This window comes from Trichoderma aggressivum (assembly GCF_033847375.1).
Source record: "Trichoderma aggressivum f. europaeum strain CBS 100526 chromosome Unknown scaffold_081, whole genome shotgun sequence".
Taxonomy (NCBI): Eukaryota; Fungi; Ascomycota; class Sordariomycetes; order Hypocreales; family Hypocreaceae; genus Trichoderma; species Trichoderma aggressivum.
The window spans coordinates 39756-57426 of record NW_026946447.1 but is presented as its reverse complement, the minus strand read 5'-3'; the positions used below and the strand labels follow the sequence as shown (position 1 = coordinate 57426).

The 17671-nt window shown below is 48.6% G+C and overlaps 5 protein-coding genes across 5 annotated transcripts; 2 read left to right on the top strand and 3 right to left on the bottom strand.

Annotated features, from left to right (window-relative positions):
* Nucleotides 1-2278: 2278 nt before the first annotated feature.
* Nucleotides 2279-5705, top strand: Triagg1_10684 (uncharacterized protein; the record flags this gene model as incomplete). Its single annotated transcript, XM_062894782.1, has 2 exons — nt 2279-2699; nt 2764-5705. 2 exons carry the CDS (start codon nt 2279-2281, stop codon nt 5703-5705), a joined length of 3363 nt encoding a protein of 1120 aa, XP_062750366.1.
* Nucleotides 5706-6080: 375 nt separating this feature from the next.
* Triagg1_10683 (uncharacterized protein) lies at nt 6081-7412 on the bottom strand (the record flags this gene model as incomplete). The annotated part of the gene is made up of 1 exon (XM_062894781.1): nt 6081-7412. The coding sequence occupies one exon, from the start codon at nt 7410-7412 to the stop codon at nt 6081-6083; it is 1332 nt and encodes a 443-aa protein (XP_062750365.1).
* Nucleotides 7413-9873: 2461 nt separating this feature from the next.
* Triagg1_10682 (uncharacterized protein) lies at nt 9874-11295 on the bottom strand (the record flags this gene model as incomplete). The annotated part of the gene is made up of 1 exon (XM_062894780.1): nt 9874-11295. One exon carries the CDS (start codon nt 11293-11295, stop codon nt 9874-9876), a length of 1422 nt encoding a protein of 473 aa, XP_062750364.1.
* A 2233-nt stretch (nt 11296-13528) lies between these two features.
* On the top strand, nt 13529-14355 carry Triagg1_10681 (uncharacterized protein; the record flags this gene model as incomplete). Its single annotated transcript, XM_062894779.1, has 3 exons — nt 13529-13603; nt 13667-14279; nt 14339-14355. The coding sequence occupies 3 exons, from the start codon at nt 13529-13531 to the stop codon at nt 14353-14355; spliced, it is 705 nt and encodes a 234-aa protein (XP_062750363.1).
* Nucleotides 14356-15147: 792 nt separating this feature from the next.
* On the bottom strand, nt 15148-16629 carry Triagg1_10680 (CAZyme family GH7; the record flags this gene model as incomplete). Its single annotated transcript, XM_062894778.1, has 2 exons — nt 15148-15772; nt 15854-16629. 2 exons carry the CDS (start codon nt 16627-16629, stop codon nt 15148-15150), a joined length of 1401 nt encoding a protein of 466 aa, XP_062750362.1.
* Between the last annotated feature and the right edge of the window lie 1042 nt (nt 16630-17671).

Sequence of the window (17671 nt, the reverse complement as noted above, 5' to 3'; positions counted from 1 at the left end):
GGGAAGGGCATCGTGAGCGTTTTGGGGCTGTTGGTAGAGGTACCGCAGAGCGAGTCATGAGAAACGATGGGATGGCGCCTCACTCAACCCATCGAAGATTCAATACGCTTCTCTGCCCGCTCGTAAGCACAGGCACACAGCCACCCGATGCATCAATTTGATTTCCATTTGCAAAACCTGGTATTCGGTATCCCGATCAATACGATACGGGGGGGCGTCTGTTTGATATTGGCTTCAGAAACCAATTTATAATGCTGCCCGAGCTTGCAAATTTGATGCCGGGCTGCACCGGAACCCGCCTGACGCCATGCCGCGCGCGCGCATTCGCTTTCGTGTTGACTGAAATGAAATGCTAGTGCAGCAGTGAGTCGTCATGCTCTCCCTTCAGTGCCTGTCGGGACCTGTGCCTGTGGCTGCTGCTCGTACCGGTACCTTTGGCGGAGGATGTACCTGTACTTGCCGCGCTGCGGAGTCGACCACCTTCCCCCCTCTCCCTCCATTTTCCCTTCCAGTGAGACTGGACGCGTTTGCGGCAGATGAAGCTGCTTACCAACCAGGCCAATGAGGCAGAGTTCACGACATCCATGTTTCGATTATCCGCAGCAGCGCCCGTGTCGAGTCTCCACCACCAATCCTCGTCCTGATGTGCATCTGCGAAGGGCTGATGCGATGCATGACTGCTTGAAGCTTGAAGCTTGACCTCGTACCACTGCCTGATGTGCCTGAGTTGAGGCTAGGGCTGCATTAGTCCATCAAACAGCAGTCGAGCTTCACCAACAAGTGCTCATTTCCCGCCTGTCATCCGAGACACTGCCTCTCTGCGCCCGGAATCGCCTCTGCCAGCACTCGTACGGACCCCGTTCTTGGTACTCCGTCCATCACTCGTACCTACTAATGTACAGCACTGCAACCGATGCAATGCAACACGCTGCGATGCCCCAGACCAGACACGACCAACGGCTGGTCGGTATGTTCGGAATCTGGCGACTCTACAGGCCATCATACGAGCCCCAAGGCCTGGCGTGATGCCTGTCGTTGTCCTGTCCCAGAATGTCGCCGAGCACCCATGCAATCAATCAAACATGGCCAAATTCGTGATGAGATGGCAATCGGAATTTGTTTCGCGCTAAAACACGGAGTGCAGCCGTTCATGCCATGATGTAATCATCCCATCAGTTGCTGGAACTGGAAACAAGGAATGGGCCAAAAGAAAAGAGAAAAATCAGAACAACGATGCTCCATTCTCCGGTTGTTTCAAGCCCGACATGGCGGAAAGGGGTGGGCCGTGATGCTCCATAAGCTCCGCCAATGCTGATCGGCTTGGACGAGGCGTCGCGATTCCCGTCAATTGTCAAGTATCTAATTGTTTCCCTGCAGCGCCACAGCCGCGCACGCCCTCTTTGTATGCCGACCGGAAGCCCGGTGATGAGCATTGAAGACTCGTATTGCGATGGGAGGCTGAAGTGGCCAGTTGCCAATCCTGGTATCTGGTGTCGTCTGGGTTGCTAAAACCCGAGAGCCATGTCCGTAGTCTATTTGGTGCATTGGAATGCAGATTGGGCTGCATACGGTAGCACTGAAGGAATCTTTTTGGCACATGCACCATCATCACTGGCATTGATTAAATAGATGGGACGATCCTGGCCCCCTGAACGAACTGGACTGAAGCACACACACATTTCTTCTTCGCCTAAACACGGGCAGTCAGTAATAGGATAGCACTCTCTCGGCCCAGCATTTGTAAAGTCAACAAACATACGGCATCATCTGGAACCTAATAAAGATGGCCATGCAATGTATTTTGATGAATAATTTCACAAAGTGGTGAGGAGGAAGACGCCATTTGCGCCAAGAATCTTGATAGAGTTCGTTGAGCTGTCAATTAAGGTTAAGTGGACGCTCTTCCTCATTAGGCCCAGCCAACCATCAATCGATGCAACATGAGCATCAAATGATATGAAGCCAATTCATGGGCTTGACATTATTATACTAAATAATTGACTACATTAAACAAGTATGCCAACGTGTCACGCTTGATGAATGTATCAACAGCTATTATCACAAAAGAGAGAGCAAAATTCTAGGCAATATGTTTCCCGCTATACTATTGGTGATATTCGGTGACCTTCGGGAGGGGTCATCTCTCATCCGTTTGTCGTCGCCATTTTGATTTACCGTGCACGCTTGGCATTGACCTTTGACCTCCATTGACGTGTCTCTCCCGATTCAAACCAGGTCCAAATTATCCAGAGTCGACAGAATCACCCAAATCTCCATCATGGCCTGCGGCTCTGGCTGCTGTGAACCGCCCTCCAAGGCACCGCCAGAGGAAGACTGCTGCGTTGATGATGTGCCAGATACCAACCTTGAGGAGCCTGAAATCGCCGATACCGAATGCAACAAACCGATTCAGTCAGACGACGAGCAATGCCAGGATTCGTGCTGTGGTGGTTCGGTAGCAGAGCTACAGACTGACGAGACATGCGAGAACAAGGCTCAAGAAGTCGACTCCGAGGATGATTGTTGCGCTCCACAGATCTCCCAGTCGAGTTGCAGCAAGGCTTGCTGTTCCAAGGAAGATAAACCATGTCCCGATATCATGAAAGCACCACCTTGCTGCGAGGGCAAAATCTCTCCATGCTGTGACCAAACCTGTCTAGATCGCCTTGCGCTTCGTGAGTGCAAAGGCCCTGGCTCTGGTAAGCAACTCGATTGCTCGACAAACGCCCATGCATAGGTAAATCTAACCTTGTCAACTCACAGGTTCAAGCAATGGTAAGACGACCTCCAACTGCGGTCGAGGCAAAAACGGCAAGCCATGTGATGGCCACTCTCGCAAGATTCGGGACATGTACTTGGGCAAACTTGAGGCTCTTGGATGCATCTGCCGTGCCCTCATCGCCCTTGGACAAGAAACTTGCTGTAACCTTCAACGCCGCTCAACCTCGGGGAGCGTGCGACGCCGCTCAAGAGAGACGCTGTCGCTCCGTTCACGCAAGTCTGTTGACTATTGCTGTGCCGCTGATAGGGCGGGTGGAAACTGCTGCCCCACAAACAAGTCAGTCGTCTTGAATGAGAAAAGTCTGGATAATGGCAAAGATCCAGCTGGGCTGAAGACCCCGAGCGTGGCGGAATCTTGTGCCGACTCTTGCTGCGCTGAATCGCGACCAAGTCGGTCTGCCAAGCGATCGACAGAAATCTTTACCAGCGTCGCCCAAGATGCTGATGTTGAAAAGAGCCCGTCTTCAAGCAATGAGACAGAACATGTGATCCTCAGCATTTCGGGTATGACTTGCACTGGATGCGAGACAAAGCTGATGCGAAGTCTCGGTGCCCTCCCGTCAGTCAAGAACTTAAAGACCAGCTTAGTGCTTGCTCGCGCCGAGTTTGACCTGGTCGGATCTATTTCTGCGGCTGAGGTGACGAAGCACCTTGAAAGAACTACAGAGTTCAAATGTGAAAGAATTACGAATCAAGGCTCGAACCTCGATATCATTGTTTGCGACGGCGATGCAGCTGCGTTTGTCAACCAGCCTTGGCCAGACGGGGTTACTGAAGTAAAAGTCGTTGATAACAAGACCGTCAATGTTAGTTTTAACGCCGACATTATCGGTGCAAGAGACTTGATCGAGCGCGGTTGGGGCGAGGTTCAAATCAAGCTCGCGACGGCTCGCGGGGACCCAACACTTGAGGCCGGCAATAGACACGTTCGTCATATCGGTTACATGACACTGCTCTCCGCCTGCCTCACTGTTCCAGTTCTGGTCATGGCCTGGGCTCCGCTCCCCAAGCATGATCTGGAATACAGCTCGGCATCCTTGGCCTTGGCAACACTCGTCCAATTCATAATCGCTGGTCCATTCTATCCAAAGGCCCTCAAAGCGCTCGTCTTCTCGAGGGTAATTGAAATGGATCTTCTCATTGTTCTTAGTACCAGTGCAGCTTACATCTTTTCTGTTGTCTCATTCGGTTACTTGGCTTCCGGTCAGCCCCTGTCGACTGGCCAGTTCTTCGAGACCAGTACTCTACTAGTGACTCTCATCATGGTAGGCCGCTGGGTGGCTGCCATGGCCCGCCAAAAAGCCGTGGAATCCATCTCGATACGATCTCTTCAGAACACAACAGCCCTCATTGTGACTGACGAAGGTGAAAGGGAGATTGATGCTCGTCTCCTCCAGTATGGGGATGTGTTCAAGGTCGCTCCCGATTCGAGGATTCCAACTGACGGTACGGTGATGTCTGGCAACTCTGAGGTCGACGAATCTATGATGACTGGAGAATCAATGCCGGTCGTGAAGCACAGTAATTCCCCAGTCATTGCCGGATCTCTCAATGGTTCAGGTGCATTATATGTTCGACTGACTCGACTTCCCGGCGACAATACAATCAGTACCATCGCTGGCATGGTGGACGAGGCAAAGTTATCGAAACCAAGGGTTCAAGCCATAGCTGACCGGGTTGCGAGCTATTTTGTCCCCGTCGTCGTTGCCATTACCATTATCGTCTTCTGCATCTGGATCGCCATTGGCATCAAGATTCGCGGTCTATCTGGAAGCGAGGCCACGATCCAAGCAATCACATATGCAATCACAGTTCTAATAGTGTCATGCCCCTGTGCCATCGGCCTAGCGGTACCCATGGTTGTAGTCATTGCTAGCGGTGTTGCCGCTGAACGGGGCGTTGTTTTTAAATCGGCGGAAGGCCTTGAGGTTGCTTATGAGACGTCGCACGTAGTATTCGACAAGACTGGTACCATTACAGAGGGCAAACTGACATTGATCGAGGAATGGTATGCCGATGGTGACCAGACCGCTACAAAGTCTCTCCTCCTTGGTCTTGTTGATGGCATCAAGCATCCAGTGTCTGCTGCAATGTCGTTGCATCTAAAAAGCCAGGATATATCTCCTGCGCCGGTATCAAGTTTAAAAGCTCTGACAGGGAAAGGCATCGAAGGTATCGCAGAAGAATCTGGATTGGCTCTTCAGGCAGGCAACTCCCGCTGGCTCGGCCTCGAGTTCAATCCAGTCGTACAATCAATGCTGTCACATGGATACACTGTTTTCGGCTTCATAATCGGTGGTTCTATCGCTGCTATTTTTGCCCTCCAAGATTCAATTCGGCCAGATGCTACCTCTACGATTCGGACTTTGCTCAATCGTGGCATATCGGTTCACATCATCTCAGGGGACGACGATGGCGCTGTACGCTCCGTTGCAGGGCGGTTGAACATTATCGAGGCCAATGTTCGTTCCCGCTGCACTCCCGCTGACAAGCAAGCATACATTCAGGACCTTGTCCAAAGCCCTACCCCCACTGGACAGAGCAATAAGGTTGGCAAGTCAAAGAAACCTGTCGTCATTTTCTGTGGCGATGGAACCAACGATGCAGTCGCCCTCGCCCAGGCCACCATTGGCGTACACATGAACGAAGAGGGTACTGATGTCGCCAAATCAGCAGCTGATGTTGTTCTCATGAGCCCCAACCTCGCCGGTATCCTCACTGTCATTGCGGTAAGCCGAAAATCCATGCGCAGAATCGCCTTCAACTTTGGCTGGAGCTTTGTGTACAATTTGTTCGCCATCTTGCTTGCCGCTGGGGCGTTTGTCAACGCGAGAATCCCGCCCGAATACGCCGGCTTGGGCGAGCTCGTCAGCGTACTGCCTGTTGTTGCTGCGGCCACGCTGTTGAGATGGTCTACTATCTGACCGCTTGTGATGAAGAGATGTCTTTGTGATGTGAGCACGGCATCGACGTAGTGCCTTTCTACAGTATTGCGTCACGAGGCGACTTCATGCGTCTGCGCAGTCTGTTACTTTCTTTCTTTACCCGCTACTTTCACTACACGTGTTTGGTTCCAAGATGCAAATGATCGGCTCACATCTTTGCACCATGACCTGGATGCGTATATAAAGTACGGCGTAAGGGCATGGATTCAACATCCTACCCAATTATGAAGTGTTTCTTTTTTCTTCGCTATATGAATTAGGTTCATATACTTGAATCATTTGTGAACAAAATGTATCAGCTACTGCTAGCTTTACCATTAGCCAAGGGTATCATATGCTTATTCCTCCTCCTTGTTAATCTTCGTCCACAGGAGAATCTGATTCTTCGCTCGGTAGATTGTCATTCAATTGGATCAGCAGATCCTTTAGTTTCTGACGATTCTGTTTCCATGTTGCGAAATCCTCCACCTCTTGATTTCGTATAGACGGCGTCACTTGATTGCCTTCATCGTCCTTAAGATAATCCGGAATCTCTTCATCATTCAACCGCTGATTAGAGGCACCATAATTCTGAGGCCCATCACCGGTATGCCAACTGAATGGTATAAGATGCTTCTGCTCAATGTGCGCACGAAGCGAGGGTACATCAGGGAACTGGTAAGGAGGCGAGCTTTGCGAGCTTTGCGCGCATTTCCCCCAACAACAAACAAGTGGCGCTTTCCGGCAGTGCACCACGGAGACGTGGCGCCGTAACGTATCCAGGTTATGAAGCTCAGCTTTGCAGCCACTCCATTCGCACAAAAAGGCAGCAAACGAGGTTGGTAGAGACCGGTAGACTTGCCACGGTAGAGGTGATGGCGCTTTTGGCGGCCTGCCGCGCCGCTTTGGGTTACCCAGTTGGATAGGCTTTGGTTTAGACGGCCGACCGGGTCTTCCTGTTCTCTCTTTGACAGGCTTCGGAGAAACAGGGCCTCGTAGTGAAGCATAAGACATGCCGGGCTTCCAACCCTTGGGCCGCCCCCGGCCGGCGCTTGGTTGGGAACCCGGCGCTGGCGCTGGTGATGAGGCTAGAGCCGGCAATGAAGTTGGAATTGACGCTGTCGCGTTTTGAATTGAAGTTGCTGGCGCTGGTGGTTTTATCAGCTGTTTGGGAAGAGGTACTGGTGTAGGTGCTGCCACTCGTGCTACCGTTGATACAGCCATTGGCGCGGCTGCGGGTCCGGCTGCTGGTGTTGATGTTCTTGACAAGGGTTTTGGTAGAGGCACTGGTGTGCGAATTGAGGCTGTTGTTGATGTTGTGATGAGCGTCTTAGGGAGAGGCACCGGCGTTTCCTTCTTTGCGCGTGAAGCGAAATTAGGAGTGGCCTGCCGTGACGATGCCGATGCTGCAACTGCTTTACTATCACCGCCATTTTCGCCTTCGACGTGTGACCATGATGATCTGTTCAGATGGGCCGGCGACTTCAAAACAACAGCAATTCGCGACTGTCGCGATTCATTCCTTTCGGGAGCCCTGGCTCGAGCAGGAGGCGCCGTGAGCAGCGGGTCGTCGCGATCCTTGCTTGCAGAGCGCGCTGATGGCCGTTGCGAGGCGGAGCTGGACGGCCTTTTGGGGGCCTTTTGGCTGCTCCAGAACTCGACGGGATCCATCAGGAGCTGTTTCTCCTTGGTTGGAAAGTTATTCATATTGATGTGTTGCTGGTGGTGAAAGTTTGAAGGAATAGAACAACAGCAGCGAGCAGTGACATCGAGAAGAGCTTGGCGCTAAGTGGTTGCCGGACCCAGTTTTTGCCTTTTCGGGAACCCACTGATAAGCGACAAGGAGAGCCTGCAGTAGGTACTTAGTCCAGGGTACCTCTGTATGAACTCTGTACAAGCTTCAATGTTCCAAGTTCGAAATCTTAGGCGTATATCTGGGGTTTTAATGAAGATGCTACATGTACGGAGCATATCATGATAGGATGTGAGATTGAAATATATCAAGAGACTCTTGGATTTTATAGATTAGAAAAGTATATCTTTGCCACCGCGCAAGGGGAGCATTGCTTACATATAGCCATGGCTTCAAGAGGCGCCAATTTCACTTTCGTGAACATCGGCCCTTTACCGCAAATCCAGAAACTTGCTCTGAATTCAACGCGTAGGTATATAAAGAGGACGAACTCCCTATGGTGCTCACTACTTGTACTATTAAGAAGCCAAGTGCAGTGCTTTGGCATTGGGTTCTCTCTACCGAGGGTTCCCTTACACAAGGCGCTGGAAGGTAGTTGGGTCAGATAAATAAAAAGGGTTGGAATTGCTATATACATGTGCATACATACTCCATATCTAAGAGCAGACTGAAAATAAAACCAACAATAATACGGAACCCTCATTGTGATGCTCATTTCTTCTAACCTACACGCAAGCTGCTGGAGACCAAGCATCACCCACAGCTCTCTGCCCTGCGTGTTTGCATATGTACATGTAGTCAGCAGCAAACTTCATACCTGACGTCATGTAGAAAACTTACTTCTGAGTTCGGAGCAAGCATTCGCCCTTGAAACTCAGGAGTAGAGTCCTCGATCGGTCGTGGGTTATCTCGAGGCGTTCATGTGGCTCTGGCTATTGGAAAGCCTGTTTGGAAACCTAGAACATGGTTTTTTTCCTTTGTCAGCTCTGGCGAATGTCGCTAGTCGGCTGGTAGGGTGCGGCGTCAAGGAAACTCGGAAGAGAAAGCGTGAACCCGACCCCCTCTCACCCCTTTCGTCCCTCAGAAGGATGACATTTGGTCGTCAACAGCATTGCACGAAGCAGTAGTGCAGTGCTTCGGTTCTGCTTTATCTTCACTGGGAACCCAGGGGATCATCTCAGGGGTCCTTACCTTAGAAGCCCGTCGATGATGAGAATCCCCTCCAAACGCGACGAAGATCCTCGCAGGATCTGATGACAGCCCTTAGAGGCAGCGTACTGGAGAGTTGCTCTGAGACGGATTACCACTTGTTGAATAGACACTGCATAGGCAAATGTGTCAGGATGGTATTTGGGAACGACAGTTTGAAGGGTCATCGGCTCGTCCAAGCGGCAGTGAAGCCGTTGACCGGAAAGATGACAAAAGGCGTGGGCAAATGTGCAGAGTGTTGCGAAGAGAATGACAAAATATTGATGGAGAAAGAACAACAAGGATCGAAGATGCAGATCTGAAGTTTTTTATCTCTGCAACTCCAACTGCAACTTCCTGTCGCGATTCGTCTATGGTCGATCTAGATGCAGGAGCGGCTGGAGTCGCATGATACAGATGAGTGCCAACCCGCCATTCCTACCTTACAGAGTTATATTTTGATCATTATCGCAGCAGGAGCTGTAATATCAACTTCCTTGGTAGCGTACAGTACTCAGATTTAGACGGCAATGACTAACGATGACTATAGATGGGATTTCTTTCCTGCTGCCGGTGACACCGCTTCTGAGAAACTTTGGAGGGGAAAGGGCTGTTTTACTGCTACAAAATGTATCCAATCGGTCTGAGAAAGTGTTTTTTGTGGATTTAATATTGAGAAACTCAAATGAACACGAATGACCGTGGATCTTGACATGAGTGACTACTGGAACCATAGAAGCAGCGCACAAATTTCATCAGGATACGACCTTTATGTCTTTTATCGAGCGACTGGAACGATTAAGTGGACAGCATGTTGTATTTATGAAATCACTAACCAGGTTCGCCTCCGCGTTTGCGTTGATATCACTGCGACAATCTCTTCTGATGAAACAAAACACCTATCCCCTCTCAAGAGAACCCGTAAAGCAAGACCATCGTGGAGCCTTGAGCGTTGGCACTTCCGATGCGTGTATCTGCAAGCCGCAAAAAACTTCAACACCCAATGTTCCAGAAACTCTCCAAGCCTTCATTTTGTCTTTATACACGCAACCATATAGAGATTCAAGTTCAAGAATCGTAATTTGAGCTAGTTCTACGCCTGTCGTATGAGTAGCCGAATTCATGATCATCCTCATGAAATGCTTCCATATGAGGAAAGCATTTAAAACAGAGATCATAATAATCGCAAAATCGGCAGTAATATCTTGTACCGTAAATGTTCTAAGGTGTATTTCCCCATGTTAGCGAAATTTGAACACGCCTAAGACATGGAATTCTGAGTGAACGTTACGTGCTTACCGCTTTACAGAAATCACAACATGTTTCGTCATGCACAAATCCTCTTTTCTGAGATGAATTCAAATTGTCCTCATCAGTAGGGTGTTCTCTGAGTAGCTGTATCACTTCATCTCCAGTGTCGTGAAAATTGGCAATCTCAAGTGGCGTCCAGAGCTCATTTATATCGCCCCGAACTCTTACAGACTTGTCAGCTCCCTTTTCGAGAAGAAGTTTAACAACGTGTGCCTGCGAGCTGCTGTCAGAATTCGATTCTGACGTCGACTTCGGTATTGGTCCCCGGGCTGCCCAACATAGCGCCGTCCAGCCGTCGAGATCAGTTGCCTCGATGTTAACACCTGGTTGATCAAGAATTCGACGGAGAGTGTCAATACTGCCGCCTTGTGCCGCCCAGTGCAGGGCGTTACGACCGGTCTTGTCAGTGGCATGAATATTACACCCAAGGTTGAGCAAGAGTTGGAAGCAGTCAGGCTGTCTGCCGGCAGCTAGATGAATCGGCCGGCGGCCCATCCTATCGGATACCTCAAAGTCAATTTTGCATTTGTCTTTGTCGATGAGCAATCCTAAGACACTTGGGCTCTTTCGACGGCAGGCACAATGAACGGCAGTTTCGTTTTCTTCTTGACTTCCACAGCGTTTGTTCACGTTCACCTTTCCATCTTCCACAAGGTAGCGAATGACTTCAAGCAAGTCTTGGTCGTCAGAATCACTGTCACAGGCGGCATGAAGGGCAGTCTCCACAAAGTCCTCAAAGTGGAAATCTGTTTGTGCTCCGGCTCGGTGGAGCATTTTTACCACCTCTGCATTTCCATGATAACATGCGTAGAAGAGTGGCGACTCGGATTGTTGCTCGGCATTGTTCGGATCGGCACCTTTAGAGAGCAGATAGTTGACCAGGCCCGGGCTGTTGTTCTTGACAGATTCCATTAGCGGCGTAATTCTGAGTCTGTTCTTAGCGTTTATATTCGCCCCAGCATTCATCAGTCGTTCGATAATAGGTATGCCGGCGGAAGATTTCTTGATCTGATGATGAAGAGCAGTGTTCCCGTCGATATCTACCGTGTTGACATCAGCGCCTTTCTCAACGAGAATATCGACTATTTCCGCTGTCTTGGCATAGTGCAGAGCTGACGCTTTTCGATTGTCTTGCAGTTTAACATCTGCACCCTTCTCGAGAAGATACTGCACAACATCCCGTTTTCCTTCTGACACAGCGTACACAAGCGGCGTGTATCCGTCATGATTCGTAATGTAAACGTCCGCACCGAATTTCAACAGTATCTCGATGGCCTCTAATTGACCTTCATAGGCGGCGCTGTGTATTGGAGCGCTCCCAAACTCGTTCAATAGATTTGGTTGGGGAAAGCTCAGTAACACCTCGGGACAAGGTTGGTAACTCGATTCTTCAACCATGTTGGCATTGGTATTTGGGCGTTTACCAAAACGTTTCCATCGTTGCCTTAGGGTTGTCTTGATGTTTTGAGTGAATGGAGTGGAAAAGGGGGGAAGAATTGTGATCGTGTAGAAGGGAGAGGGGGATGATGCCTTGATATAGTGCTACTTGGGCGCTTGGTATCAATTTGTGTGCAAAATTTGACATTTTAGCTAACGAGCCTCACAAAGAGTTTTGCCACCCTTGAAAGAATACGACCTAAAGGATGAAAGAGATCTGAGTCCATATAAGTCACGTTTTCAGCGTGAGGTCAGAAAAGCATATTCATTGGTTCTGGCATCTCCTACAAGACATAGCAGACAAAGAACTCCAGGAGGCAGTGTTTTGTCTAATAAGCCAGATAACCTGGCTTCGCGCAACAAAACAAAGAAAACCAATGCACTGAGATGAATTCTTTGGTATCAGAAAGCAGAGCCATTGCATCAGCAGATCTAAACAGGCTCCTTTTGAACGAATAACAGCAAATTTCCATTGCGTGTCACAGGATATTCTACAAGGAAGCCTTTCTTTGGACGAGACCAGAAGACGATAAGTTAAACGATTCTGTTCAAGTTCAAATTGAGAGACGTGTTTACCCCCAGGAATTCCAATTGCCAAGTGGTGGCTGAGCAATAGGTATACGTGGCTTTTCCCATTCCTTTTATCCTCGTCGAGTTCGTCCGGACTGTTTGCAGGTTGACCTTTTCGAATCGCCACGTTGACTCTGTCTCGCCTAAAGAATGATGACCCTCATATTCATCTTGGTCATACCCTGATGCTCCATCTACTTTCCGATATATTGGCTCTCTCATATCGAAATAGCAGCCGTCGTAAAAGCGATTGTTTGCTCGGCCATATTTCATGGGGCATCGTGGATTTATTGAATCCGGAAAAGGCTGAGTGTAGGGTCTATCGTCTGCTGTATAATATGCTTCCCAGAGTTTCTGATCTTCTAGATCTGGGATGGATTGTCCACAATATTAATCACCATCTATCTGTAGTATCCCACGGTATTCTCCCTTAGTAACTCGGAATATCTTGGAGAAAATTTATTCTTTATTGGCTGTCTTTCCTTACTTGGTCATTGAGAGCCCTTCAGATGTCCTAGATTGACGATCATATTGATCAGCTGGTGAATCCCGTTGTCGCTATCTTGCGTTTGATTCGATTGACGGCGCTATTTTGACCCTGAAACTTTATGCATGTACAGATAAAGGCCTACTTCGCTAGCAAGTGCCAAGTATCTTTTACATTTCAGAAAGGCTTTACTGTACTCCTTTTTGCGGAAATTAATATCACAATATTAGTAGACTTTGGCCAGTGATCACCTCGGACATGCACGAGCCTCTATGTAGAGTAGAACAAAGGGTGTAGCTTGTATTTAGCATTGACATTCCGCTACTGACCTGTTATTTAAACTATCTGAATCAATTTATCAAGTCATATTAGATGGTCAGTCGTTGACATAGGTCACTTGTGGATGACAATGCATAGGCTAAAGATTCATCACATCAGCAATCCAACAAGGGTGCGCTGTACGAGCCACCCTTCTTTAATAGAATAGAAATTACACATAGACGTATGGCGCGAGCTTCTTCTCAATTGCACCCAAAAACAATGGCGGGGGATTAGTTCACCCCCTTAAGACCGAATACCTGACATTATCCCTACTCACTCATATGGCATCAACACCAAAAGTAGAAACCAATTCATTTGAGGCTAATACTCGCATATTGATGATAATTAATAATGGAGAGTTAAAAGTAGTAACAATAGAACGCAGACGGTTTTTCCGCTTCCTACACCAGGTTGGAATGTTTAGGACGGAGTTCCGCATACAAAGTCCCGTCACCTGGTGCGGCAAGTTCCGTCCTTTGAACTCTGGCCCACCATAGGCTTAGAAAGCAGACAAGAACAGCAACGATACAACCCAATATGTATGGAATCATGCCTTGAAAGATTCTATTTGGCAGGTTATGCTTATTGAGCAAATCGTTGCCGAAGAGTTGTGATGGCTTCAAACAGTTGGTTCTGTGATGTCAATGCCCCCATGTTAATCTTGTGGAAAGACTCCCCCTATTGCTGCTTCTCAAGTATAAAGACCAGCGGAAATCATGCATCAATTGAAATACACATCTTCCATCATTATCATAGTCCTTCCAGTGAGCTAAAAGCATTAAATCACCCACAAACCACTCCTAAAAATCTTTCAACATGTCTCCCAGAATTCTCTTCGTTCTCACTAGCGCTGCTAAGATGAACAATGGCGCACCCACTGGGTGGTATCTGGTCAGTTTCTAAGACCTCGTCCCTTGAGGTTTGGAAATAGTCACTTACAGCATAAAATCTCAGCCTGAATTTGCCCGGCCCTACTTCCACCTGATTGGTCCGGATGAGGCAAACCCCAGGGCTGAAATCGTCGTAGCTTCCCCTGCCGGCGGTCTGGCTCCCATTGACGAAGTGTCAGTGAAGAACTTCAAGGATGATGCTTCAGTCAAGTTCTACGAAACCAAGAAGCATCATTGGGAGCAAACCGTAGCCCTCAAGGATCTTCAGGGAAAGACATCTGAGTTTGACGCAATCTTCTACCCCGGTGGCCACGGCCCTATGTTCGACCTTGTTAACGACAAGGATTCCATCAAGCTGATTGAGGACTTCTACAATGCTGGCAAGGTTGTTGCGGCCGTCTGCCATGGCCCCATCGTTTTCCTGAATGCCGTTGTCGACGGAAAGCCGCTCCTTAGTGGCCGCACGGCCACTGGCTTCAGCAACGCAGAAGAAGATGCCATCAAGCTGACTGAGTTCATGCCTGCTCTGTTGGAGGACGAGATCAAGCGCGTGGGTGGCAAATATGTCAAAGCAGAAGATCTTTGGAAGGAGCACGTCGTCGTTGATGGTCGCATCATCACTGGCCAGAACCCCAACTCTGCTCTAGGTGTTGGCGCTGCAATTGCTAAGGCACTTGGTATGTTTGGAAACTTTTGACGTTTTCCGTGGATGGTTCTAACCATGTGAATTCCTTAGGTCTTGACTCTGCCTAAGGGGTAGATCTATATACTCCTAATATTACCCCCGGATTCTGGATGGCTGCTGAAAAGAGTGCGGTGGGCTATCTGACGATTGGTTTGTAGGGTATTAGCAGTACCATGGCAGTAGCTAAATGTAACGACATGATGCTTCCGGCAAGGGCTGTTTCAGTCAAAGGTGGCAATTAGGAGTTATAAATTAGAGCAGAACAGTTACGGGATTTCTCATGTACTTGGAGAGGTTAACAGACAATATACAATCTACACACGCAATAATTATCTCATCTAATATTCAGTCATCAAAGAGAGCATGAGCAGTAGCAACAGCCTTCTGGAAAGTCGCAGAAGTCAAATGCTCAATAACACTAGCACGAGGTCGGAAAACCCTGCTGTTAAATTCCAGATATCTAATTAGTCATTGTATTCTGTATCAGAAAATTTCCATTCTATGATAACATATATCCGTCTCTCTAGCTCGTCATTTATCCAATATAATTGGTTTTGCTATACCAGGATATTTGAATTTATGAAGCGGACGTTCGGGATACTGCAGAGCTCTTCTTTCTTATAGGTAGTTCAAAGTCTTTTTCTTATTTGTTATTTGACATTCAGGTGTCTCATTTATGTTCGAGAACAAATCCTCTCAAGATTATTTACATAACCACACTAACACAGATGTCCACTGTATACTGGCAACTGAAGGTAGCCTTCTATACGACCAAGTCGGCTCTATAGGCATTGCGAGTAGTCTATATTCTTGAAGTTAGAATTTGAAACATGCTTTACGGTATAATGGTAATGGAAGTACTAACAATCGTTGCTGTACTGGCAAGTTGTGCCCGCGGTGCAAATCTTGCAGCCGGTATATCCGTTACCGCCACACTGGCCCCAGTGGGTTTGAGTGCAGCCTGCAGCAGTCGAGGTAGTTGTCCTGCTTGAAGTAGAAGTCCTCAGGGTCGTGCTGGGAGGAGGCGTGGTGGAGGTTCTGGATGTGCTAGGAGGAGGTGTGCCGCCGGATGAGCCAGTAGTTGAGCCAATATCGCCCCATCGGATGTTGGAGAAGACGACATGAGTGCCCGGGTTGTTGGCAACAATGGTGGACGGGTTACCCTCTGTGCTGCTGCAGGGACCGGCATTGCCGCTATCCAGCCAGTTCATGTTTCCGCCGTTGTCGTTCCAGATGCTGAATACCAATACCATGCCGTTTGCCAGAGCCTTGCCCATGGTTGTGAGACCGCCGTAGGCTGAAGCAGACGAACAAGATGAAATAGTGTCGCCACCAGATTGAGCACTCGGGACGTCAACGCCATTCTGTCTATACTTGCGTGTAATGCTCACAAGGTTGCCGGATGGCAAACCATTGTCCGTGTTGAACTGTGTAATGATGGTGAAGGCCTTTGAGGTATCAAGTGTGAACCCAGGGCCCCAGTAGCTACGCAAATCATTGATGTCAGCTATACTCTGGTTTTCCAGCCCCAGTGCCGCCAAAAGAATTAGGAAAGTCTGAACTCACCGTTGGAATCCATTTGCGTAGGGGTTGAAACCGCAACCACTAGCATCGCAAGCATTAGTCGTGCAGGAGTGAGGAGTGAATGCATTAGCCCTCGAGTTGGCCTCAAGGATATCCATCTCGTTGCAGCAGTAGCCTGAATGGTTAGTGTTGAGGGTTCCATTCTTCCAGGTCTGGACGGGGCACTGGGCATCGCAATAACCGCTTCCATAGTTGGCGCCAGCTGTGTTGTACTGGTTGGCACCGCCATTCGCAGCCATTTCGGAGAGGTAAAGGGCGCCATTCTCTCCACAGGGCAGAGTTGAGAGGTCGACATCGAAGCTCAACTCCTGACCGTTCAACTGAAGCAGCTCATAGTTTCCATCGGATCCCAGGAGATAGAGTCGAGGAGATACGCTGCTATACCCGCCAGTACTGCTGGGCATGTACTGGTTCATGGTGAGAGAATCACCCGAGACCTTGACCCCAGAGGCAGCGTAGTCGACGCCCTCGATGAAGCAATTGGCACCACAAGTCGCTTCATCAGGGCAAAGAGTGCTGTTTACTCCGCCGTTGACAGTGCACGAGTTGAAGTTCTTGTCGTGCATCCAGCGGTAGTTCCAGTCAAGGACGATGGAGGTGTCCTGAGCCACACATCCTCCAGACTTTGTGCACTTGTAGGTCGTTAACTTGGGATGGACCTCGGGAGTGCTGGTTCCAGGTTGCTGACCAGCAACAATCTGGGCAAGACATGCAACAAGGACAGCCGTGGCTAGCTGGAAGGGACCAGAGAGCGCCATTTTGAAACTATATGGGCCAAGGAGGCAGATTTTAGCAAGACCTGATAGGAATGATTCCACAACAATGTTGCGAAACTACGGCCCCTTTTAAGATGTTCTCTACACAGCACCAGCGATTCTGGACGATAAACCACGTTGCATCTGTTCTAATCCAAAAGGCTGCTAATTCCTAGTGTCTTCATGCTGTTAGGCTATGAGAAGTGGTAATAACCCCCAAGACCCTATAGGTTGGCTAGAAGGTATCTAAGCAGTTTTGCCGGTTTCTGCAGTCCTAATGCTACCGTTGTATAGAGGTTATATACAAATGATATGCTTGGGCCATTAAACTGTAACAGCTAGTTTGATAAAAAAGGCTATAGAGAAGACTTGGATCAAAATGGGATCAGAATGCTACCGTTGTATAGTTCTGCAAGCTGGCACTATGAAGATAAAGAAATAAAAGAGGGGCCTGCAGTTCTTCCATCTATTGCCAAGAGCCATTTATATTGACTCAAAGCTCTTGCTTACATGTATTGTAACCTATGTTACCTTTAGCAATCTCGGCAAAACTCATAATGGCGATAGTCGAGTGGCGGGTAAAAGGAAAGGCAAAAGGAAAAAAGAAACGACAAGGGGCTCATACACTTTTGCTGGGCTTATTATATAAGATGATTTAGGCTGATTGGCTAGATTCTATATGCAGTTGCCAAGTAAGGAGTTTCTTACATTGAAACGATATTAGCCAACGCCTCTTACACCAAACACCGTCTCTCATAAAGTCCGCCGCATATCATGATGGTAGTAGCGATCACACTGCGACCCGAAACAATGGATTCAAGCGCAACAGATCCCATCGAAACTATTGATCAACCAAACGCAGTGAACTGTAACTACCATAACACAATCGAATGAATACATGTAGATATTTCGTCCACCGGATGCTCCTTTGTCGATGAGAGACCGCTAGTCAAGCCGGCCATTCATCGCTGGGGCTGACCGGCCCGATCGATCCAACCTGCATGCACTTAGCCAGACCAATCTATGCAGCCGGATTCTCCGATCA